This window comes from Carassius auratus, unplaced genomic scaffold (genome assembly GCF_003368295.1).
Source record: "Carassius auratus strain Wakin unplaced genomic scaffold, ASM336829v1 scaf_tig00215316, whole genome shotgun sequence".
Taxonomy (NCBI): Eukaryota; Metazoa; Chordata; class Actinopteri; order Cypriniformes; family Cyprinidae; genus Carassius; species Carassius auratus.
In genome coordinates, this window is record NW_020528035.1 from 1,306,396 (window position 1) to 1,331,890 (window position 25,495).

The window sequence follows — 25,495 nt, forward strand, 5'->3', positions numbered from 1 at the left end:
ACTACCTGTTGGAGGACACATTTCATTTTATAACGTCGAAATACGCACTTTGGGTTGTAGGAAGATCAATATACAAGCTCAATCATTTGTAGAAAAAAAAAAAACAACCCAGACAACTAAGAGTGCATTTTTTATTGGCCAACATGTTTTGTTTTCGGCCCTAGTGTTTGTGGAGATGGTGTAAAGGGAATGATTATCATGGTACTAAAAATGGATTTATTTTGAGAAACATTTAATCTACAGAGGAGAGCCATGGATGTCCTGGGAGATGCAGAGGGGGAGAGTGTCAAATACAAGCCCGGCGGGCGCTTGGACATGAGCCACGGCTTCCTGAAGCACATCAGGAGGAATCAGATCGCCAGGTCTCCGCTCACTTTATATATATAACTTTACTCATATAGTAAAATATTGTGAGAATATGGAAGGGAAAAACACCTCAGTTTTATTCACAGGCAAAAATATGCGACTTGGTGCAGATGCTGACATTGATATGAATCAAATATACGATGGAATTCTGATAGCTTGTAATATAAATCAATGAAATCCTAATACACTACTTGCATGAAATGCATAGTATCAATATCAGATGTAACTTTATATATTTCAATAATCTGTCTTAATAATACTATATTTAAATGATTGGTAAACTTAAGTCGCTTCAGTCCAGTAATGTTTATGCTGAAATATTACTTACAATATGAAAGTTTTCTATTCTTTTACTTTAAAGATTTCACAGGTGGACCACAAGCTGAAGGAGCACATTTTTACAAATGAATTTCATAAAAAAAGATAAATTATCTAATGCTCTCAAACAATTAATTGTGATTAATCGCATCCAAAATAAAAGTTTTTGTTTACATAATTTATGTGTGTAATGTGTAAATTTGTAATGTGTATGTATAAATACTCACACATGCATGTGTATATTTAAGAGAAACGTTGTTTATATGTTAAATATATTCATTTATAACATAAATTATTGTAATTATTTTCAAAATATAATCTCTATGTGTATGTATACATAATAAATATACACGATACACACATATATTATGTAAACAAAAACATTTATTTTGGACGTGATTAATCACGATTAATCGTTTGACAGCTCTAAAACTGTCAATTAAATTACTATTGAATCTTTCTACAGGGATGATTATGACAGAGAGGTAAAACAGGCTAAGGAGAAACAGAAGCGCAGACCCACCAACACTCCTCGGCGTCCACGAAGACCTGACCGTCAGGTCTACCACCCACGCCACCAGAGTAAGTTACATAGGAAGAAAGAGTTTCATTTACTATTATTAGTTACTGATTTTCAACTGGATTTGTTTTAAGATCCAGTGACGATCAACACAGTGCCAAAACACAGATTTTTGGCAATTTTGGAAATCCAATTGGAATTTTTGGAATTGTAATTTACTTTCCCAATACATCATACAAACACTGTATGTGCCAGAATGCTGCCAAATTATGTTTATTTTTACTCTACTTTCCGTTTAATGTCAGAACAGACCTGCAAACCACCTGTATGAGAACCATTGCTTTGAAAGCACTATTCTTTTCACTTTATAGATTTAATAAAAGAAAAGAAAAAAACAGTTAAAACAAAATCTATATTTTGATAAATTATAAGAAATTAACTAATGCATCTGGATAGTAACTAGCTAAATAGGGATTTATAATGGTTGTAATTGTAAATATTATGAGCTAGGTTTGGCAAAGGGTTAAATAATTCAAATGAACAAAAAGCTTGATTTATAGAGGGATGTTGGAGTTTGCCACTGTGCTCATGTTTGGATTATTGGTTTTGTTTCAGATGGATCTGAACCCGGTGTGAATGCAGAGGACTGGAATGAGAGCAGCTCTGACACAGAGCAGGAAAACACTGGCACAGAGCTATTTTGGCTCGATTATCAAGCTGACAACGGCCAAATAACATCATTCATTGTTCATAAGGTCTTTCTCTGTCTATTTTCTCTAAATTGAGTTTATAACTTGCATTTCTGTTTTTCTGTTCAAGTAATCATGATTTTTTTTCTAAGATTTAGGCATTTATATCTCTAAATTCTATGTTTGTATCTCAATTCTGATATTTTTTCATTATAATTACAGAAATCCAAGTCAAAAGTAGTAAATCATAAATTGTATTTAACTTTTTTTTTTTTTATCCCTTTGTGGAAACGGGCTTCCATAAATTCTAATACATCACAGACAACAAGAATTTTTAAAACAACATGAGTTCCTATATAAGTGTCCTTCAAATTGGGATGTTTATCTGAATAAACAGAATTTCGGAAAAAGACATGTATCACTGAAAAAATGAAATTTATTTAATCTATCTCAAATATTCTAAATGCAACTATAAGGCAGGAAGATATTATAAACATAAAAGTAATTATTTTGTGTAAAGCTGCTTCGAAACACTGAGCAAAAACCAACAATAAAATATTTTTCCAACCAGGAGGACAAGCCAGAAGTTATTGTGGAACGCGTGGCAGAAAAGAACGTTCTGGACTCGGCCATGAGGGCGGCGCTGTTGGCACGTGTGGGACAAGAAATGGACAAACGCTGTGACAAATGCTGAGAGGCATTTTTAAATAAAAGTGGAGATAAATAAAGTAAATGAATAAATAAAACAAGGCACTGAGACATCGCTGAGCCAGAGATGAATCTGAACTGCATTTCTGTTTGATGGCACCAGGCATACAGCATTCACAGATGTCTTGGAGAGTCATGTATACTTATATGTGAATACTGGAACCGAAAGAGAAATGACACTGTTAAGCATGAAATCAATCCTGTTTGATTTATAATAGGATTTTTTCTTTCAACTGGAAATTGAAATCCTTCTCACTCCTCCCTTCACGTTTGTGAAAGATGTTGGGCAAATGTTGTGCAGCTTGGCCATGGCACTCTTTACAGCAGAGGTGACTTACTGGCACTCGTGTTTTAATGGGATTTTATAACTGCAAGATGTACATTGCTTCAGTCCCATGATTCTGTCTCTAATAGGCTTCCAGAAAAGAGTGTATATGGTTTAGGCTAAATCTCCACAGTAATCAGGTCAAAAATTAAACCAAACATCGAATGCTTGCAAGTCTGTTTAGTCTAATAGAAGGTTTGAAGGCGTCAACTTATTGCAGTGATGTAGATGCTAGTGAAAATAGCTGAGGAAGTTCAAGCAAAGTTTAAAGAATACTAATAAGGTCCATATTGCTCTGATATGTATATCCATGCATTTGGATATCTGCCTTTTCCCTTAATCTTCATAAATATTTATATTGATATACTTACATAAATATCATCTTCTCCTCTGTTGGTGCTCATGATGTTGTTGAATCAAAAAAGGACTGATATGTGTCTTTTTTTCTGTCTCTCTGTCTGTTTTTTTTCTGTTATTCATTGTACAGGTAGATTTTTATTTTTGTAACTGTATTCCAACTGTGTACTGTTGTGTTATTGTAGAGACTACAGCATGAATTCAGAATGCAGGATGAATTGTTTGTTTCTTTCATACAGACAGATGATGGCAGTGTGCACTATGTTTACATTGTGCAAAAATACATTTTCCTTTGACTGCTTCTGAGTCTCATTCATTGAGCTTGTATTCTTGGTGCTTTTATGTTAGGGACACCAAAATAAGGCTCTTAAAAATAAAATTGAAGGCAGCAGTTATTAATGATTTTATATATATATATATATATATATATATATATTGCTCTTGTTAATTTTGATTGCTTTCATTGTCCTCATTTGTAACTCAAAATGTAGACTGGTCATGAGAACAATAAATGCCAACTTAAGATCTGCTGACCTTCCTAAATAGACTAATATAGAAAAGCTCCTAAGTGGATACTGATTCAGACATTAATAGCTTGTTAAAGGAATAACCATCTTAGTGGAATAATAGTCATGTGATTCAGTTTCACAAATTCATTCTCATGATATTGTCACCTGTATATTTATATGGAGGGTCAAAAGGGCCAAAAGACGTGGACATTTTGAACACACTTTTGTGCAGACACATATTCTGGCTGTATTAAAGTCATCAGTATTATCTGTGTTTCTTTAGTGTTTAATTATGCACTGTCATGGTACAAGCTTGTATAATATAGATCAGTGGTCTATACCCAGATTGAGTGCATACATCCATATTATGCACATTCATAGTCGATCTGTGTTAACTAATCTGTTTTCTGGCAATCACAATCATGTACAGGCCTAGACTGGCCATCAGGAGCACCAGGAGAATTCCCGTTGGCCTGGCGGTTGATTTGGCCCACTGTCCTGAAATTTTTATTTATTTTTTATGTATTTATTTTTAGTTATTATTATTACTATGTTATATGTTTTGCCTTCTCAGTGTACCAAAGTGATAATTTCTGATTTTGTCATTCGATAATAAAATGATAGCATATCATAAATTGGTTAGTCTTGACTGTCAGCACTTCGCTTCGGTTCATGTCTGTTCCATGCTTCCGTCAACATCACTGACCTGATCATGGTTTCTATTGCAGGTCATTTTCATATGTAAATGCGCTAAATAGATTTGTTTTTATTTACCTAGTTGAGTATTAAGCTGCTAGCACCTGTAAGGCTATCAGGAGTATCCCATTATTATCACCAGTCAGAAAACTAGACATCATTATCGATCGTAAAGTTGCATTAATAAATTAGCCTAATAATGCAATAATGTTTTCAATATTAAGATATTGTACTTATTTTGACATTTTATACACTTTTTAAAATGTGTTATATATTTGTACGAATATTTTTTTTTTAAATAGAGTATTTAATTCATTTTAAGATAACACAATTCTGTGCAAACAAATTGCATTGAGGTGGTTGTTTTTGGTGGACACCGTTCTGTTCATAAAAGTATACCTGCTTGTAAAGAATATTTAGACCTTTTTATGTGAAAGCCATTCAAATAATAATGGCAGCAATATTGTGCCAGAACGCTTACCACACACCAGCTTATTGGTGGAGAGGAGACAGAGTGATGAAGCCAATCAGCAGATATGAGGATTGTAAGGAGGCCATCATGGTCAGAGACAAATGGGCAAATGGTCACACCTCTACTCTTTTTCGAAAGACATCCTGGAATTTTTAATGACCACAGAGAGTCAGAACCTCGGTTTAACGTATCATCCAAAAGACAGTGCTTTTTGTTAGTATAGTGTCCCCATCACTACACTGGGGTGTTAGGACCCACACAGACCACAGTGCTGGCCTCACTAACACCTCTTCCAGTAGCAACCTAGTTTTCCCAGGAGGTCTGCCATCCAGGTACTCACCAGACTCAATCAACCCTGCTGAACTTCAGTGGGCAACCAGTCTTGGGCTGCAGAGTGATATGGCTGCTAAACAAATAATAGAGTTGTTTGTGGTTTCAGAATTTGTTGTGGTTGTATAGACTATTAGTACCCTTAAAAGGACATCTTTGTAGTGGCTTAAAGGGTTAGTTCACCAGAGAATGAAAATCCATCCATCTTCTACTCACCCTCGAAGCATCCTAGGTGTATGTAACTTTCTGCTTTCAGAATAATCCAATCAGGGTTATATTAAATATTGTCCTTGGTTATCCAAGCCTTTCAATGGGTATAATTGTGTGTTTGTTGTCAACCTTTCAGAAGACGTGAAATAAAGTGCACATCTGTAATAAAACATCCTTCACACAGCTCCATGGAGTGAATATAGGCCCCCAGTGGCGAATCCATGCATTTTTGTGAGATAAATATCCAGATTCCAAACGTAATAAATATATAGTGCTATATAGTTTATATAGCGACCAATATATATACAGCATTATATAGTTTATATAGCAATTTTAAAAAGACAGATTGTGTCAAAGCAGCTTTACAGTATTAAAGAGGAAGACAGTGTGTCAATAATGCAAGGAGAATAGTAACCACTCAATTTTCAATTAAAGCCAGTTCATCATTGAATTCAATGATGCCATCATCCAGCTGAGTTCAGATCAAATCAAGTCAACAATATCATTATATAGTTATATACATTATATACAATGTTGAGGGTAACACATTACAAGTAACGCGAGTTACATAATCAAATTACTTTTTCAAGTAACAGTAACACATTACTTTTTCATTTACAAAAAAGTAACGCCAGTTAATAATTTTTTTTCCATTTATTGACTGACAAGTCTCCTGTCCCAATATTGGGAGAAATTGGACGTACAGAGGCGTTGTGTGCACTGTGCGAACATGATGTAGTTCTAGACTAAATGTGAATGTGCATTAATTCAGCCCATTCACAAAAAAAAAAAAAAAAAAAAAAAAATATATATATATATATATATATATATATATATATATATATATATATATTAAAAAATAATAGATTAAGTATTCATCAAAATGAATTAAAGCAGTGAAATCCAAAAACCAATGGATCTAATCCCATTTTATTAAAGGGGTCATATGATACGATTTCAATTTTGGAGTGTTACAAGCTTTTGGTGCATGAAGATGATCAAAGATGAAAAGACTAAAGTCTCATATCCAAAGAGATATTCTTTATCAAAGTTAAGACTTTGCCATGCCCCCTAAAACAGCTCATTCAAACACCCCCCAAATGTCTACATCATGATGTGGAAATATTTGCGGAATTCTGCCCAAATGTTCACGCAAAGAAAGAAGGCGTGGTTTCAGTAACTGCAGTTAGTATTAAAGCAGTCATGTCAGGGAGATGCTGTGTATATCTAGGCGATGACAAAAGCACTTTATCTGCCCTTCCGAAAGTAGATGCATTTAAGAATCTTTAAGATTACAACAGAACTACAACGCATTTTATGGACCCATTCTGACTTTGCTAGACAAACTGGCGCTTCTGAATCAGCTACTGTAAGTGTTTTGTTTTTAGTTTAAGTATTTGCTATTGAATGTTCAAATGCAGAGTTTTGCCCCTCGCATGCTTCTCTCGTGTGAGAGAGAGAGAAAGAGAGAGAGAAAGAGAGAGAGAGGGTCACACAGTGGAGTCATTTGTCTTATCCGTCTGTGGCTTGTGTACTGCAAACACATACAAGCTTCATCACTGTCTGTCAAGTGACTCTGTTCCCCTTTAGGGCTTGAACCGATGGTAAGACTAAGGACATTATTAACTGTCTTTACATTTATTTTGAAAGATGAAGCTCGCGATTATGGAAATGGCCGTTACATTTCCGATTAGTGCTTGCGGTGTTTAGCCAATCACAATGCACTGGATCAGTTGGCCAATCAGAGCAGACTGTGCTTGTCAGGAGGGACTTTGTAGAAAACTACGCGTTTGAGAGAGGCTGGGCATAGAGGACCTACAATAATGTACAGTATTTGAAAAATAATGTGTTTTTTGAACATTGAAGCATGTCAACATATTCTGTTACACCAAATACACCAAATAATGATCTTTAAAAAAGCATCGTATGACCCCTTTAACTAATGTCTTTGCTGCTGAACTTGATCATCATGACCTTAATGATCCAGTTCAACCATACTAATAAGCAAAAATTACTTTAGATGACTACAGTTGTGCTACATTGTTTGTTTTTCTATTGCTGAAGAGTGTTCTTTTCACACCTTATTCCTACAGTACAGACGTGCATTTACTTTTACTTTAGCCTGAGGTTTATTCATTACACTTTTTGGTGTGAAAGGGTTTTTACATTTGCTATAAAAATAATTTCTTATATTAAAAACAATCAAGCCCTGCTCATATTTAAAAAGTAATGCAAAAGTACCTAAAAGTAACTAAGAAATGTAATTATTTTATTTTTTAGGGAGTAATGCAATATTGTAATGCGTTACTTTTAAAAGTAACTTTCCCTCACACTGGTTATATATGATATAGTTTCCAGTGAAATCTGTCCTGACAGCTCTAAAATATAAATCATTATACATCAAGAAAAGTATATTTAGGGAAAAGTATGACTTCAGCCAAATAAAATGTGATAGACCTATAGCCTAATGATTTACATTTAGAGTTTTTAGGGCGGTTTTTGTGAGAGATTTATTTTTATTTTTATTGACAAAATTTTTTTTTAACAAACAAAAGTTACATAATGTAATGTTACAGTATGTCAGGGAGGGGCAGCCTTGATTAGCAGGCACCGACTTGGATTTCAGTTGCTGTGTGATCAGTTATGTATATATTGGCAACCGTTTTGAAGGTCTTATGCCATCCAATCAGATCTTAGAGCTAGAGGGATCAGGTACAGTTTCCCGCACCAAAATGTTAGTTATAAAACTGAGGTACTTCATCATTTGTTTTTAGTGCAAAGATTATGTAAGAGTATTCCACAGAAGGGGGGCATTACCACGGGAGTTAGAGGCCCTTCAAGGGGGTGAGGCTATGGCACTGGATCAACACCCAACACCCAACTCCCTCCCCCCAGAGAGCGTGCTCGCCTCTCGTGTGAGAGACGACAAATGTACACATTCCCATGCGTCCAAGCTCCGCCCACAGACCTCACCCATCTCTCCACGTCCTGATTGGATGCTCAGAGACCAAAGACAGTGAGGAGTCTGACACACACCCCTGCACGTGTCTCTGTTATTTTTAATACTAAATGTGATCTTTTCCTCTTTTTACCATATTTTATATGTGCATAGTATATTTTTTTGCAGTTAAATTGTTGCATTAAAATATTGTTGAATAAAAAATAAATAATGTTTAGATTTTTAAATAAAATTTTAAACAAAAATCTGAAATAAAATGAATATAAAAACTATTTTTAGGATATAGTATTCATAAATATATGCATTAATAGTACTTAATGCATATTGTATTTCCATTTTTCATTTCCTGAAGACGTTTTAGTTTAAAATGTTTGTAATTTGATGCTTTGTGATTTCATAGATAGACATTTTGATCTTGAGTTGGGTGACACCATAGTGCATGTAAAAGATTCAAATGCTTCGGTCTTTCCACCTGTTCTGGCTGCTCATAATCCAGTTTGACGTCATGCAGTGATATTTACTTCTTGACATCCTAACCTGTGTGTCAGTGCTCTTTAATGAGCATGTTTTTTTCTCAGCATAACTCAATATACACCCTACCGCTACAGTCACGACTCACGAGGCAAGCATGTGACTGTTGAGTGTAGGGAACATTTTTGAATGAAATTATTAAATGTACTTATTCATTTATTATTTATTTTAAATTGTGCATTTTTTTGTTATTTTATTTGTATTTCTTATTATTTATTTTTATTTAACTTTTAGTTATTTAATTTTTATTTCTATTTTTTAATTCGTATTTGCCTTGACGATATCTAAAATAAAGCTAACGCTTTTGTCTTTAGCAAATATTTAGTAAATATCCAGTCCCCTCCAGTTCATAAGATGTAAATAAAAATATGCATAGTAGTAAGAAGTAAATTATATGTTAACATCAAAGATCTTATTATAAAAGTGCTCTGGTAAACATATGCATCAAGGCACTGCATGTGCGGAAGGTGTTTTTAATTCTGATTGAGAGTCTTATTCAAGTGATTACATGTTTAGTTTTTTCCTGTTGATTGTATTATTTCATTACTGCATTACCCCCTTTCAGTCCAATGGAAATTTCATCCGGTGTGTTCTTGCACCTATTTTGTCACATGGCTTCAGGCTGTCAGATAACTGTGGATGATGCAATAACGGCTGGTATGTGAAACTTCCAAACGGAGCTGATGTTTGTGAAGGTCAGAATATAATTTCCATTCACTTAGTTCAAAGTTGTCACTGGAATAAGTGATAATATTCCACGAAAGGTGGATTTAGAAAAAAAAAAAATTAGTTTCCCAAGACTAACTATATTGTTTTTATGCATCACTAGGCACTAGGCCTAACACGCTGCCTGTCACTTTATGATCTAACCTTTCATTTAGTTGACACTTACTTTCACTAAAATATATAAGATATTATTTCACATAAGATATCAGTACTGTACAAGCCACTGATATGATGCAAGATATAAATATAAGCAACTGATACACACACTTCAGGGTGTTCAGTGATTAATATTTAAATTTGGAAAATAAGCACACTAGACGTAAGTTGAGCACACATGCTATTCATGGTTGCTCACTGGTACAGTGTAACTGTAGAGCTGCGTTTCTGAAGAGCAAAATATGAATATGATTCTGCATACATGCAACTGTCTGAAGCACCAGTGAGACTGGTGCAACTATTGATTCACCAATGAGCACCTAAAGCAAATATTAAATTATCAAGTGAGAAGATATTTTAACATGAGCAAATGCAAAATAAAAGCTAACAAAAACAAGAATTGCTATTACAATATATTTTGAAAAAAAAAAAATTAAGGAAAAACTCATCCTTATCATAATATCAGCTACATAAAAGCTATAGAAACTCATATTATTCATAGCTGTACACTAAAAAGGTGTATTTTTCATTGACTGAGAAACACTGTATCTACTGTAATCTACATCATTCAGCTGGAGCAGGGACAGAAGAAACTCGATGTGCTGAGACAGCGCAGATCACAGGTCAGCTGACTCCTGCTCATAAAGATGAACCCTATCAAGTCATGACCACTAAGATACGCTGGTTGTGAATTACTGAACAGGGGAATTTGGGGGACAGAATCAAAACAAAAATTTTACAACTTGCAACCTCAAAATGCCATTGGTTTTAACAGTGTGGTTGACAACAAAATGTTTGCTAACAGTATACCACTGCTCAGGTATTTCAAACTTCTTTTTACCCCATAGCAAAGAAAGTTTACATCCTGAGATGAATATTTCGGACTATACTTATAACACTTTATTTTAAATATATATGTATATATAATATATAAATACAAATATCTAATAAAAAGTATTATGTAATCAAGTATCTTGTATTTAAAAAAGTAGTAGCACATAAACAATTACTAGTAAATGAAAATATGTACCATGTATGATTCTATATGATCCTATTAACAGCATGGTTTCTTGTCACTATTGAAATAAGTATTAGTATTTAATAAGTAGTGTATGTTTTATAGGTGTTATTATCTAATAAATTAGTACTAGAGTCTATTTACTAGCATCTAATTATTGAGTACCAGTACCTAATAAATAAGAACTAATATTTAATAAGTGCTAGTATCTTTTGAAAGGGTACTAGTTGCTAAAGAATAAGCAGTAGTACCTAATGAAATAGATATGAAAATAGATGTTTATGGGATTAAATGTAAAAAAAAACGGCTTGTCATAGGTACAAAATGACTTGGGAGCCACTGGTTACTAAAATGAAAAATGTGTTTATTTCAAACCATTTCTTTCAATAAAATAAGCAAATTGGCCATCATTGTACAATTTTTTTTGGCACATTTATGACATTGTGCTATACACAGTCGTAGTGCTGCAGATTATTCTTGAGGTCATAGTGGAACAGCAGTAAAATAACAGGAATTGTATTACCATATATATATATATATATATATATATATATGTCTGATTCAAACATAGTTCCTAAGGCCAAAAGATCAAGACCAGTTAACAGTTATACCAATATGTATATATTTCTAAATGGAAAGAGAGGGGAGTAAAAAAAAAGACAATGACACCTTAAACCACAATAGAAAACATTTTATTGTTAAAAATAAATTAAAACTGGAGGAAGGTAGATCGATAGACAGAGAGAGAGAGAGAGAGAGAGAGAGAGAATGCATGTAAACAAGGCTAGTTTCTCTGTACAACACCAGCCAATTGCTATCCCTCTGTTTAAGGAAAGACTGTGAAAGAAGAAAGACAACAAGCATCTAATCATGCATTAGTGTTGGCCAAAATAAATGGCACCGCAGCAGCCACCTTCCTTGTGGCCGGGTCCCCAAAGTTTTTCTATAGGACACTTGGGAACCACAGAGCGCTAGAGAGAAGTTACAGCAACATACAGCGTAAGAGTTGACCTCCAGATTACAGATTTCAATACGTGCATAGAGGACAGCACAAATAAATACACAAGGTTAAAACACTTGGGAATGCTTATGATACAGTGGTGAAGGGCTTGGTAATTCTGCATAAAATTCAATTCATATTTAATACTGGCCAACCAGTTTGTGTTTTAATGTTAATGTGTTAATCGTGTAGTACACTTCCTTTATCCTAATGCTGATGAATCATAAATCACCTTTAAAACTCAAAAAGACTAAAAATGAAATATGTGATGCAACACAATGGGAAAATGAAAGGAAAAAGACTTAAATAAGATGGACCAGCGTGACTTGTACCAGAATAACCAGACTTCTCCCCGTAAGCCATGTGAGCTTCTCTGTAGAATACGCCAACAGGCCTAGAGAGGAAAAACCTTGACAAACGGTTTAATAGTGCAGCTTTTTGGGCACTTCCCAAGAGAACGATTCACGGCCAAAGTGGCCGTAAGCAGCAGTCTTCTGATATATTGGCTTCTTCAGCTCCAGCTCCCTAGAACACATCAGCCGTGGATTATTGACTGGTCAAAATACAACTGCATGAATTTATCATGTAGAGGACACATCAAGTGCACAGTTGAACACCCAGCCAGCCAGAAAAGAGATGAAGCATTCACTTACCGTCCCACACACTAGTTGGCCTGAAGAAAGAAACTGCAGCATGAAATTAGAGATCAAGTCTGATAGATAGCAAACACTAGCTAACCACTTTGAATCCAGAGAAGAAACATGATGGCTCTGTTCCAAACCTTGCAGCTACCTTCTAACTAAGGCAACATCCAAAGCAGAGTGGATACTCGTATGAGAGTATCAACCTGTGAAGGATGCGTGTCAGGGATGTAAAGTGCACCGTTTAATGTGGAATTTGTGGTGAAAAATTACATTACTCATGATGCTGTACAAAAACATTGCAACAAGCATAATCTCTCTACTATGATGTTAAGAGTATAAAAAAAAAGTTTAAATGGATTTCAAAAGTTGGGACAAAAAAAACAAAAAAAAAACATCTTTTCTATGCGCGATCAGAAATGTTTAAACAGTACTGTAGCTCACTGCGTGTTTGGTCTCTTGCTCTTAATTTTATTTTTCTTGAATAATTACTTGGGAGCAGCTGAATGATATTGCTAGAACAACTTTGTGATTAAATCAGGAGATGCAAAGACCCAAAGAAAAAGGAAGCACAGACAGAAGCAGAAAAAACATTAATGATTCACTCTCAAGCAGAAAGATGAAGGAATATGAAAGGCTTCGATCTCAGGCTAATGTGTTAAGAGAGCAGCCGTTACCTCACAATGACTCCTGGACGAAGGTCAAAGTTTTTCTTGACAATTTTAAGCAGCTCCTGCTCACTCTTCTGGGATGTGCCATAGTGGAAGATGGAAATGGAAAGAGGATGGGCCACTCCGATGGCATAAGAAACCTGCATCATTGTCAACAATTTCATTCATTTATGAATGAACTTCAAATTCAAAGGATTATACTTTCTGAGCAAAACACTAAATATCTGGCCAACTTACCTGCACAAGAACACGCTTGCACAGTTTAGCCTTCACTAGAGATTTGGCCACCCAGCGGGCAGCGTACGCCGCAGAGCGGTCCACTTTGGTGTAGTCCTTTCCAGAGAAAGCTCCTCCTCCATGGGCTCCCCAGCCTCCATAGGTATCGACAATAATCTTACGACCAGTCAGGCCAGCATCACCCTGCGCGAGTAGAAAAAGCTATTTGTGTTAAAGATCTGGGTACTCTGGTCAAACTGATTCCCTACTGGTTTCCATGCAGTTTAACAAAAACAGACGCTCTGATGAACACTGACATTCATGTCATGTACTTTAGCTAGTGAGACTTCGGTGTTACTAGCCAGTTCTTTTAATTATTTGTGAAATGTACTAAAATATTCTGAGTTAAAATGTCTTCAAAATAAAAAAAAATTCAGTGTACATGTAGTACAAACTACTACAACTAAATAGAAAAAGTATCTAACATTATTTGTACTGCACCTGAGGGCCTCCGATGACAAAGCGACCACTGGGCTGCAAGTGATAAATGGTATCGTCGTCCAGATAAACAGAGGGCACCACAGATTTGATGACTTTATCTTTCAGAGCATCACGCATCTCATCAAGGCAGATGTCTTCATCGTGCTGCACAGAGACGACAATAGTGTGGACGCGCACAGGGAGCATGGCGCCACGCTCCTGTCGGTACTGCACAGTAACCTGTTTTCAAAGAGTCACATCGCACGGTTCAGGAAACGCAGTCTACATACAAGCTCGATTTCACACATTTTTGTGTTTCAAATGCTGTTCAGCAGACCTGAGTCTTGGAGTCCGGTCGGAGCCAGGGCAGTGTGCCGTTACGCCGCAGTTCAGCCATCTTGGCATTAAGTTTGTGTGCGAGCACAATAGTGAGTGGCATGCACTCCTCCGTCTCATCAGTGGCATAACCGAACATTAGACCCTAAATGAAGCACAAAACAGAAAATATTAATACTGAAATGTTATTAAAAGAGATTCATTTAAAATTCTAGAACGCCACTGACTTACCTGGTCGCCGGCCCCAACATCCTCTTCATTGCGGTCCAAATGAACACCCTGGGCGATGTCTGGAGACTGCTGCTCCAGAGCCACCAGGACATTACAGGTCTTATAATCGAAGCCTATGGGTCAAAGAGAGAGCATTTGGAAGAGTTTATTAGCCATTCATCTGCTCCGGTTTCAGTTACATTACAATAAAATCTCCACACAATTCTTCAAAGGTTTGGAGTACTTCACTTTTTTTCAAGATAGGTGCATTAACATTATCAAGACATAATGTTAAAAGATTTCTATTTCAAATAAATGCTGTTCTCTTTATTCAAAGAGAAAAATGCTACATAAATATGAAGCAGCACAACTGTTTTCAACACTGATAATGATTAGAAATAATACTTGATCAGTGTGTTAGAATGATTTTTGAAGTAAATGAAGCTGAAAATTCAGTTTTGCATCACAGTTATATTAAAAAGTTAAAATACAAATATATGTAATAATATAGTCACATAATGTTTTTACTGCATTTGTGATTAAATAAATGCAGCCTTGGTGACCAGAAGAGACTTCTTTCAAAAACTCGTGCCAACTCCAAACTTTTGAATGTTAAATTCTGTATATTGCATGTATAATAAAATGTATCCTCAAACCAACCCTTGGATGAGTCGTCATAGCCAATGTGTTTAATAGTGTCACGGACCACTTTTTGATAGTCAACAACAGCACGAGACGTCACCTCTCCTGCCAGCAAAATCATTCCAGTCTTGGCTACGGTTTCTAAAAAAAAAAAAAAAAAAAAAAAAAAAGACGATGAAACATTCAATACATGATTTTGGAAAAGGACACTTATTCAAGCAAGCTCAATAATTCAGAAAATCTGAAGAAATCAACATACCACAAGCCACTTTTGCATCTGGGTCTTGCTTCAGGTGAGCGTCCAACACCGCATCACTTATCTGGTCACATATCTTATCTGTACAATCAAAATAAGAACATTAATTATTGTTCTATTGTATATTTGTCACAATCCACACTGCATTTGCTTTTTATCCAGCAGTTGTGCTTGAGAATGAACTCGCACCAAATACACTACATTGCTTATACAAATAAGATATAGGAAAATATGGTATATATTTAAGGTAACTCATTTTTTTTTTACTTCCAATAAGTATATGGTTCATGGTTATTTCACAAACAACACACTAAAAACAGCACAATATGAAAGTTAGTAAAACTAAATGATAAAAAGCTGTGCTCTTTATAGTTCACATTTAAAGGACCAGTATTTGAAGAATAAATTATGAGTTTTGGTATATACAACTTTTTTAAACAGCCATTTATTTATATGTGCAAATTTATATATACATTTTGCTCATACAAAAGTTTATATTGGCAATGATCCAGCATTATTCTGTATTCTAAAGATACAGTTCCTCTTAAATTCAAAAGACCTTCCTTGTTTTATTTATTTTTGACGGACCAAATGCTAAACTGAAACTAAAATAAATTAAAAAGGAAATGTCCAAAAAATAAAAAATAAATTCCAACGAACTAAAAACTAAACTGCAATTTAAAACGGCTCATTGAACAATGCAAATCTATAATGACTTCAGCGACTTTTTTTTTTTGGGCGGCAAATGCAGTGTCGTTTTCACGGTGGGCGGAGTCTGCGCTCAGACCCCATGTTTGATCCCACGTGTAGCGCGAGGCTGCGTCTCAAAACCTGCTGATCTGCCTATATTTATGGGCATGAGAGGTGTTTGCGGTGTTAGCTGAGATGAGTGTGCATGTGTTTAAGATAGACTGAAGGCGACTGTTGTGCTCAATACTTGGCCGCTCACTAGTTTTTGACACACAGCCATAGACACCAAGTTTTCAAATCTACAGCGCATCAGAGTAACGTTAACATAGACCCAACGTTCAATTAATCTGAGCATTGAGTTATATTAATTTAAATGTGTCCAAACAAAAGTTAATGCAACGTTGTTATAGTAAAAAAAAAATATGGTTTGAAAAAAAGCCATAAGAAGAATTCGACCGTACAGTGCGAACGTGCAGACAGGTGCTGTTATATAATAGCGAAGTTGCATACTGTAAAGTCGCCCAAAGTTTGTTTGGACGTTTTACCTGGATGCCCCTCTCCAACGGACTCTGATGTAAACAAGAAGCAGTCCTCCTCGATGAGAGAGTTGTGGAAACCGTTGATTTCTCCGTTCATCATTTTTAGTTTCTCTTTTGCAGTACTTCAGCACACCCTTTTGTGAAACGCAGGAAAAGTGTCACCCCTCCGAGGAACGTGAGAGTATTTATGGAGCGGCCCGCCTCACGTCATGAGGGGCCCGCACTCATTCGTCCTCTCAGGGGACAGGACGATACCATTTCGCGCGGAGGGGGGTTTGGCACAGAAATCTGTGGTGCAGTGTGGTACTATGCCATGATGACGTAAACTTGCATGGGATTGCATCTTCTGCGAAATCCATGAACTTGCGCAACGTGCTGTTATAACACTTGAAAACATCAATAAGGTACAAATTTACACAGACACACATAAAAATATAAATACATACCATTTCTTTTATGGTAGTCTTTATAAATATCGTTCCATTAACTCTATATGAACAACCTCTTGCGCAACTCTTGTTGATAACAACCAAGACATCATTAACCATTGCTTGTTATGGTTTCAGAAACACTTACTATAATATATAGGGTAGTACTACATTAATCATAAGTTTGTCTGATTATCATGTTTTTGGACATGTACTACGGTATAGTCTTTGAAGTTAATTGGGGTATTATGTAATCGACATAAGGCATAAAACTTAAACACACACTTTAATAGGCCACACTAATAGACTACATGCATTAACAAAATGTGTATGCAAATGACCTTGTTTTTTGAACAATTGGTACCAAAGTAATCTTATTCTTTGAAGAACGCTGGAGTATCATGTAAACAACATGGCATATGGATATGAAATACATGTGACACACTCTTATGCAACCTTTGGTGATAACAAACACCATTAACAATAACTAGTTACAATTTTACACATACATGATAATGGACTACTACAAAAACAGAAAGTACCAGAATGCACCACGATTTATTATTTGATCTTGGAGTGTCATGTAATGTCATTGTATATGAATATATAAAATCCATGTGAACACACAGTCTTGTGCAACTTGTGGTGATAACAATGCACACTTAAAAACACGATTAACCATAATGTTGGCTTCAGAGGGAAACCAAAATGCAATTACTGGAGATAAAATGGATGCCCTACAGCTTTAGCTCCTTATCAGCTTTCATGATGTGATTTTCAGAAATATAAATTGTACGTCTGCTTCTAACTTAAGCATTGTCTCTTTTATCGAAATGGCCAAGAGGAGGAAGAGTGTTGTCAGTTTCTGCCCATTATGTATATTTTAAATTTAGTTACTGTTCGTGAAAGCACTGATATTGATCTAAACAGAAGCCATCTCTGAACATGAGCTTTTCACATCCTCTCAAATGAGCTTCCTAACCTGTGTCATCAGTTTCTGTACCTTTTGTACCTTCATTCAAAATTATTTTATATTTTGTTTTATTATAAAGAAATTAATACTTTTATTTGACATAAATTAAAAGTGACAGTAAAGGCGATTATACTGAAGAATTCTATTTTAAATAAAAACTGTTCTTTTCAACTGTCTATTCATCAAAGCATCCCATAAAATGCATCATGGTTAAAATATTAAGCAGGACAACTGTTCTCAATATTGATAATAATCAGAAATCTTTCTTGAGCAGCAAATCAGCATATTAGAATGATTTCTGAAGGATCATGTGACACACTGAAGACTGGAGTAATGATGCTGAAAATTCAGCTTTGCCATCAAAGGAATAAATTACATTTTAAAATGTATTTAAACAGAAAACTGTTATTTTACAGTATTACTGTATTTTTAAGTAAATGCAGCCTTGGTAGAAGCATAAAAGAGTCATATACAAAAAAAATCGAATTAGTGTGTGAACAAAATTGGATATTTTGAAGAATGTTACCATGAAGGGAAAAAAAAATCAGTAGTCCAATTTATTTGTGCACTATGTTCCAAATTGTCTGAAGCTATACTTAAATGATCTGAAATTCAATCTCCAATTCGATTTTTCAAAATGTACATTTTTGAATGAATTATTATAAACCTACAACCTACAACACTTAAAGGACACATCATGTGTGTTCCTCATCTGACTCTTGATACCAAAGTGCAATTTTTATGTCATTAACTGTTACATAGTCCACTCTATTACTGTTTTGAAGATAATAATACAGGTCATTAGACCCAGAGATAAAATATGGAAGCAATTAAAGCCTGCAGAATTTCATTCAAAACTAACACAATAAGCCATACTTGCAACTGAACTTTGCCATTTTTAAATAATAATATATTATAATTTCAGTAATGTGTGATATTTGTCGCATACCATAGGCTTTATTTACTTATATACTTTTGTTTTTAGGATTAATTATGGTAATTATTAATAATTAAATAGATTTGAGAATTAGATTGATTGTCATAAATCTGCATTTTTCTATATCATCATAGATTCGCCCACAGCAATCCACACATCAGACTGCAAGTCACCGCACATTTTACTTTGGAAATCTGTTGGGTCATATTAGAGCAGCAATTCAGACTCAACTTCAATCCTACATTGATGATGACTCAGATTTTTTTCAGTCAATATGACGCATGAAAAGATTTTCATATCAGACTATGTGTGTGCTTACTCGGTCAGGATGAGACAGCAGTTTATAGGCACAAATCTCCCACACAATGGCACTGGTTAATACCACACCTCTCAATCCAGCCATGTATTGCATCAGAAACGAGCGACAAGTACTGATAAAATCGCACACTTGTACTGTATATACAGCCGTTTCCGTGTTAACAGTTGTTTTGCCCAGGTTGTTTTTCTTATCAATCTCCCTGTGAATTAACATTACATAACACTGAGGGAAGTTTTCTTTAGTTCTGTTATATGAGGCAAACCCTGCTATTCAAAATGTAGTTTTATTCAGTACTGGCAAGGTGGTAAAAGTAAGTGAACTTTACCTCATTTCCTGGGTGATCTACAATTGTTTTTGATGAGATACATGAGTCTTGAGCAGTCAAACTGCACACTATTCTTCAGAAAAATCCTCCTGGTCCTGCACATTCTTTGGTTTTCCAGTATATTGAACCTTTCCCAACCATGTCTAAATGATTTTGAGATCCATCATTCCCTTTGAGGACAAATTATGAATGTTTTACACAGTCCTGTAAATGCATAAATTCAATAAAGACATGAAACATTTTAATAGTTTTTGCGTTATTAGCTTAAGCACACCGTGTTTGTTTAAAATTGGGATTTTGATGAAAATTTTATGAACGATTAATGCAGAAAACCAACCAATTCTAATGGGTTCACATACCATTGTAAATATATTATCCCATAAGATGACCATTTTGTTCTCTAATGTGGGGTGAGCGGGTTCACTTGGGCATTTTTTTTTTTTACATCATTTTTCTATGACTTTGGACTGCGTGTGTTGTATTCTCTCAACAGAGAACTTCATGTTCTACTATGTTGCAAAGAATGGTCACTGATAGGTCACAGATTTGAATTCCAAATGTAGCGATATTTGAGCTGTTGGCATTTTGTCCTTAAGAAAGGCTCTTAACCAGAGGGACTTTTGGATAAAAGCTTCTGCTAAATGCCTGAATTCTACTTGCTTCTAGTGAAAGCAGGAGTGGATCAATGTTGGCCTTTCTCAGAACCGGTATCCTTTCTTTGAACAAATCTGATCTTTGGCAACACCTCGAGCAGCTATTCAGTCATGTAAGCTGCTTTCTACTTGAATGCAGAAAGACCAGAATTTTCAAAACTGTTTGTCATGCTTGCATTTCAGTAACATGTCAAACCAAATTGACTTTAAAATACAGTGGTATATCTCCTTTGTGTAATCTCTCAAGTCAGTTGAAAATTTATATTTCTAGTAAACAAAAATGTGTTCTTAGTAGTTCTATCAAATGATTAATCATTATTAATCACATCCAAAATAAAAGTTGTTGTTTGGGTAATATATATGTGCATACTGTGTATGTTTATTATGTATTTATAAATACCTACACACACACAGTATATATTTAGAAAATATTTACATTTATAGTCATATAATTTATATTATATATAAATATATTTAATATATAAAAATAACATATTTTTCTGAAATATACAGTATACATGCACGTGTGTGTATTTATATACAGGTGCTTCTCAATAAATTTGAATGTCGTGGAAAAGTTTATTTATTTCAGAAATTCAACTCAAATTGTGAAACTTGTATATTAAATTCAAAGCACACAGACTGAAGTAGTTTAAGTCTTTGGTTCTTTTAATTATAATGATTTTGGCTCACATTTAAATGTACAGGTTGTAGGACCTGCCACTAGAGGGCGCACTATCAAAACAATAACAATCGTGTGGTTTAATGACGCTAAGAAGGAGCGTGGAATGATGGGATTTGTTGTCTTCTACCCAACCGCTGACGGCCATAAATCAGACGGAAAGATAAATCATGGATTTAACGCAAGTTCAACGATTTGCGCGAGTAGATTACATATAAAGTCAATGCAAAGATGCGATCAGACTATGAATCAGATGCGATGCTCGCGTTTGGCGTGTCTGCCCCATAATACTAATCTTGTTGATCGTTATAATATCATGCGTTTTCTGTAAAGATACAAATCAAAACAACTCACCTGTCGAGTAAAACACAAGCGAGATCGGCATCTCTTTCTAGTTGAAGTTTGTTGCAAAGCAACTTCCGCATTTGTCCACGACACTATTGTCATGTAGTTACTACGTCAGTAAAGGCGGCAACAAAGGGTAAATAACGTCACTGAAAGGTGACTGCACTGCCCCGTGACACTGTTTAGAATGGGAATTTTCTCATGATTTACAAGTAGTTGGAAACATTAGAGATATTGTTAGTAATCAGCTGAATAAAATATATAACACTAGCCTAGTGGTTTTTGGATATTTTACTGCAAATATCTTACAAATTGTACCTTTAACAAAAACCCACCAATTCACTATCTCAACAAATTAGAATACTTTATAAGACCAATAAAAAAAAAATTGTGAATTGTTGGCCTTCTGGTAAGTATGTTAATTTACAGTACATGTACTCAATACTTGGTCGTTGCTCCTTTTGCTTTAATTACTGCCTCAATTCGACGTGGCATGGAGGTGTTCAGTTTGTGGCACTGCTGAGGTGGTATGGAAACCCAGGTTACTTTGACAGTGGCCTTCAGCTCATTTACAATTTTTGGTCTTGTTTCTCATTTTCCTCTTGACAATAGCCCATAGATTCTCAATGGGGTTCAGGTCTGGTGAGTTTGTTGGCCAGTCAAGCACACTAACACCATGGTCATTTAACCAACTTTTGGTGCTTTCGCAGTGTGGGCAGGTGCCAAATCCTGCTGGAAAATGAAATCAGCATCTTCAAAAAGCTGATCAGCAGAAGGAAGCATGAATTGCTCCAAGATTTCTTGGTAAACAGGTGCAGTGGTTTTCAAAAAACACAATGGACCAACACCAGCAGATGACATTGCACCCCAAATCATCACAGACTGTGGACACTTAACACTGGACTTAAAGCAATTTGGGATATGAGCTTCTCAACCCTTCCTCCAGACTCTAGGACCTTGGTTTCTAAATGAAATACAAAACTTATTCTAATCTAAGAAGAGGACTTTGGACCACTGGACAACAGACCAGTTCTTCTTCTCCTTTGCCCAGTTAAGATGCCTCTGATGTTGTCTGTGGTTCAGGAGTGGCTTAACAAGAGGAATACGACAACTGTAGCCAAATTCTTTGACACCTCTGTATGCGGTGGCTCTTGATGCCTTGACCCCAGCCTCAGTCCATTCCTTGTGAAGTTCACTCAAATTCTTGAATCGATTTCTGCTTGACAATCCTCATAAGGCTGCGGTTTTCTCGTTTGGTTGTGCATCTTTTTCTTCCACACTTTTTCCTCCCACTCAACTTTCTGTTAACATGCTTGGATACAGCACTCTGTGAATAGGCAGCTTCTTTGCTATGAATGTTTGTGGCTTACCCTCCTTGTGAAGGGTGTCAATGATTGTCTTCTGGACAACTGTCAGGTCAGCAGTCTTCCCCAAGATTGTGTAGCATAGTGAACCAAACGGAGACCATTTTGAAGGCTCAGGAAACATTTGCAGGTGTTTTGAGTTGATTAACTGATTGGCACGTCACCATATTCTAATTTGTTGAGATAGTGAATTGGTGGGTTTTTGTTAAATGTGAGCCAAAATTATCACAATTAATAGAACCAAAGACTTAAACTACTTCAGTCTGTATGCATTGAATTTATTTAATACACAAGTTTCACAATTTGAGTTGAATTACTGAAATAAATGAACTTTTCCCCGACATTCTAATTTATACATAATAAATATAAACTAATTTATACATAATAAATAAAAAACACAATAAAAAACACTTAGCCTATTATGTAAACAAAAACATTTATTTTGGAGGCTATTAATTGCGATTAATCACTTGACAGCACTAGTTCTTAGAACATTTAGCTAATTCTCCCATTATTTCAGAATTTTCTCAGAATGTTCAAACTGTTGAGTTTAAAAGTGTTCTAAAAATTGTGAACATTACAAAACAAATAATTAAATGGACACGGCAGAATGGACTATCCTTATTTTAATGGAACATTGCAGTGTTTAATATTATTTGTCTATGAACATTATTTTTTAAAGTCTGTAAATGACTTCTCAAAACTTTCAATTTGTAAATATCAACTTTGCACTTTCATAATTCTATATAGTTTTTACTTTATATTTTATAACCATATTTCTATTTGTATTTATTGTCAATTCCCGTTATTATTAATGTTAGTGTCATGAAATAATGTGACTGTTCTGTTTGAAGTGTGCATCTAAAAGGACTGGCAAGAGTAGTAAACTCTCTGTATATCATGGTGACTACTAGCAAGCGTTTAGACAATGTGTGCATCCGTGTCTGCATTATTTTGACACCCGATGACACACGCAATCTTTGCGTCATATGTTTGGGTGAAGAGCATGCACGCAATGTCTTTAAGGAGGCAATCTGCATGCATTGTGAGCATTTTTTCAAGGAAAAAAAGCTCCGCTCTCGTTCGTCTCGTTCGATCTATTAATCATTGTTTTTTTTTTAATTTTTTTAATGAATGTCATTATAAAGTGTTACCGATTTCATAAGAATGTTTCAAGAACAATGTATAAATAATGTTTTTGTGCTAGTGTTTTGAGGATGTTATTAAATACCAGATCATGTCAAATGTACAGTACGTTCTATTAACATTACTGGCAGAACATTTAGTCATAGCTTTGACACAATCTTGCCAGAATGTTCTGTGAATGGAGTGTGATTTAAACATATGATAATAATGAGAGGAAAAACAGAACCCCTGTAGCATAACTAACTGGTTGAACGGCAATGACTTTAGGAGGTGCAAGATCCTCCAGTTTTACTCACAGATTGCAATTTTGTTCACTAAAATAATTTTTTCATTGAACTATAATGTTATTGTTTTCAGTAATTATTTGTGAATGTGTAGTGTTGGTTACACTCTACTGTTCAAAACCAAAACACCAAAAGTATAAATATTAAATGATAAAGAAAAAAGCCTGCTGGAATGCAACAAATCTAATTCTCATTACAGCAATGCCAAATAATAATAATTTATTGTTATTAAAACCGCAAAGTTCATTCAATTGTAGGTATACATTATAAATGTCTTTACTGTCACTTCAGTGTAAAAGTATTTATTTAAAAAAATTTCTTGACCCTAAACTTTTGAGCTGTAGTGGTTATACATTTTCTTCATGAAACATTAATACAAATATTCCACTTTCAAAAGGATTTATTTTAATTTTGACACCAATATTTGACAGTGGTCTGCAAGACACCATTATACAACAACAACCAAGAACAGTGATTCACAAGTCTACCAAATCGATACATTCTGCCCAATACAAGTCCAAAAGAGTGTTTCGTTCTAATCAAGGTGAATATAAAGCAAATGGCAATGGATATGTGACATCTGCTTTAATCAACAATAAAGATGCAGAACAGAAAAATCTTAAAGGAAAATAAAATTATGAATTCATATTCTCAATATAATCGTATATCAGCTTCTTCATAATGACTTATAAATGAACACGCTGACCAGCAGAATCTGACATGCACATTATGGCATGAATAAGAAAATAAATATAATCTTAAAGTTTCTTCTCTGTTTTGGCACTGATTGTCATCTGTTCTACATACTGGATCTATATACCCACATCTGATCTAATAATAATCGAGCGCATTTCTGCTAATAACATTCCCTTCGCATGCTTATATATATCAGTTTCTCAGAATAAAATAATAATCCAAAAACATTTTAAAAAAGTATGACAACCAAAATGATTCAAAGTATCGAACACTTGCACTTTGTAAAACATTTATTTGGCTTTGTAAGGAAAGTGAATTTTCCAATACTGCATCTTATTCATATTAGCTTTTACATTTTGTATGGCTATAAAAATATAATGAGTATTAACAAACCTGATCCTGATTTTGGTAACTTTTTTGCAATTCATAGTGTTGCAAATGAACTAGTTTTGAAGAAATCAGATTTGAGATGTGTTGTGAAGGTCCTACGGAAAATAGAGATTACCTATCTAAAACACATACAAATATCGAGAATGAAGTTGCCTCAACTTTTGTCAAAATGCCATTTTCTCGCTATGGACTTTTAACTTGCAGTATTTCTAGTAAAAAGTATCTTTTTCCAGAATGCCAGATTGTGATTTCCAAAGATATTCCAACAGCAAACTATAAAGATTAGAATATAAAAGAACAACTATTTCATGTCTTCCATCGTCCATATTTTCTCTATTCCATCTAGAAGTGTCACTTCTCAACACCTCTACAATATTGAAAG

At 34.9% G+C, this 25,495-nt stretch overlaps 2 protein-coding genes across 2 annotated transcripts; one reads left to right on the forward strand and one right to left on the reverse strand.

Moving 5' to 3' along the window:
* Positions 1-121: 121 nt before the first annotated feature.
* On the forward strand, positions 122-3,584 carry cunh2orf68 (chromosome unknown C2orf68 homolog). Its single transcript, XM_026259946.1, has 4 exons — positions 122-362; positions 1,151-1,266; positions 1,820-1,959; positions 2,465-3,584. The coding sequence occupies exons 1-4, from the start codon at positions 253-255 to the stop codon at positions 2,585-2,587; spliced, it is 489 nt and encodes a 162-aa protein (XP_026115731.1). The 5' UTR covers positions 122-252; the 3' UTR covers positions 2,588-3,584.
* Positions 3,585-11,565: 7,981 nt separating this feature from the next.
* Positions 11,566-16,738, reverse strand: mat2ab (methionine adenosyltransferase 2Ab). Its single transcript, XM_026260044.1, has 9 exons — positions 16,578-16,738; positions 15,346-15,423; positions 15,105-15,227; positions 14,466-14,578; positions 14,236-14,379; positions 13,920-14,138; positions 13,440-13,622; positions 13,209-13,342; positions 11,566-12,415 (listed from the first exon to the last, which is right to left on the reverse strand). The coding sequence occupies exons 1-9, from the start codon at positions 16,669-16,671 to the stop codon at positions 12,313-12,315; spliced, it is 1,191 nt and encodes a 396-aa protein (XP_026115829.1). The 5' UTR covers positions 16,672-16,738; the 3' UTR covers positions 11,566-12,312.
* Positions 16,739-25,495: the final 8,757 nt, after the last annotated feature.

Bases quoted from the DNA above. Each gene is read 5' to 3' on its own strand.
- cunh2orf68 (XM_026259946.1), top strand. From the start codon at position 253: ATGGATGTCCTGGGAGATGCAGAGGGGGAGAGTGTCAAATACAAGCCC. The intron at 363-1,150 runs GTCTCCGCTCAC...ATCTTTCTACAG, and splicing joins AGGAGGAATCAGATCGCCAG to GGATGATTATGACAGAGAGG. The intron at 1,267-1,819 runs GTAAGTTACATA...GTTTTGTTTCAG, and splicing joins CTACCACCCACGCCACCAGA to ATGGATCTGAACCCGGTGTG.
- mat2ab (XM_026260044.1), bottom strand. From the start codon at position 16,671: ATGATGAACGGAGAAATCAACGGTTTCCACAACTCTCTCATCGAGGAG. The intron at 13,623-13,919 runs GTGCAGTACAAA...CTACTCGCGCAG, and splicing joins TTGTCATCGGAGGCCCTCAG to GGTGATGCTGGCCTGACTGG. The intron at 12,416-13,208 runs GTAACGGCTGCT...GATGTGTTCTAG, and splicing joins CGTCCAGGAGTCATTGTGAG to GGAGCTGGAGCTGAAGAAGC.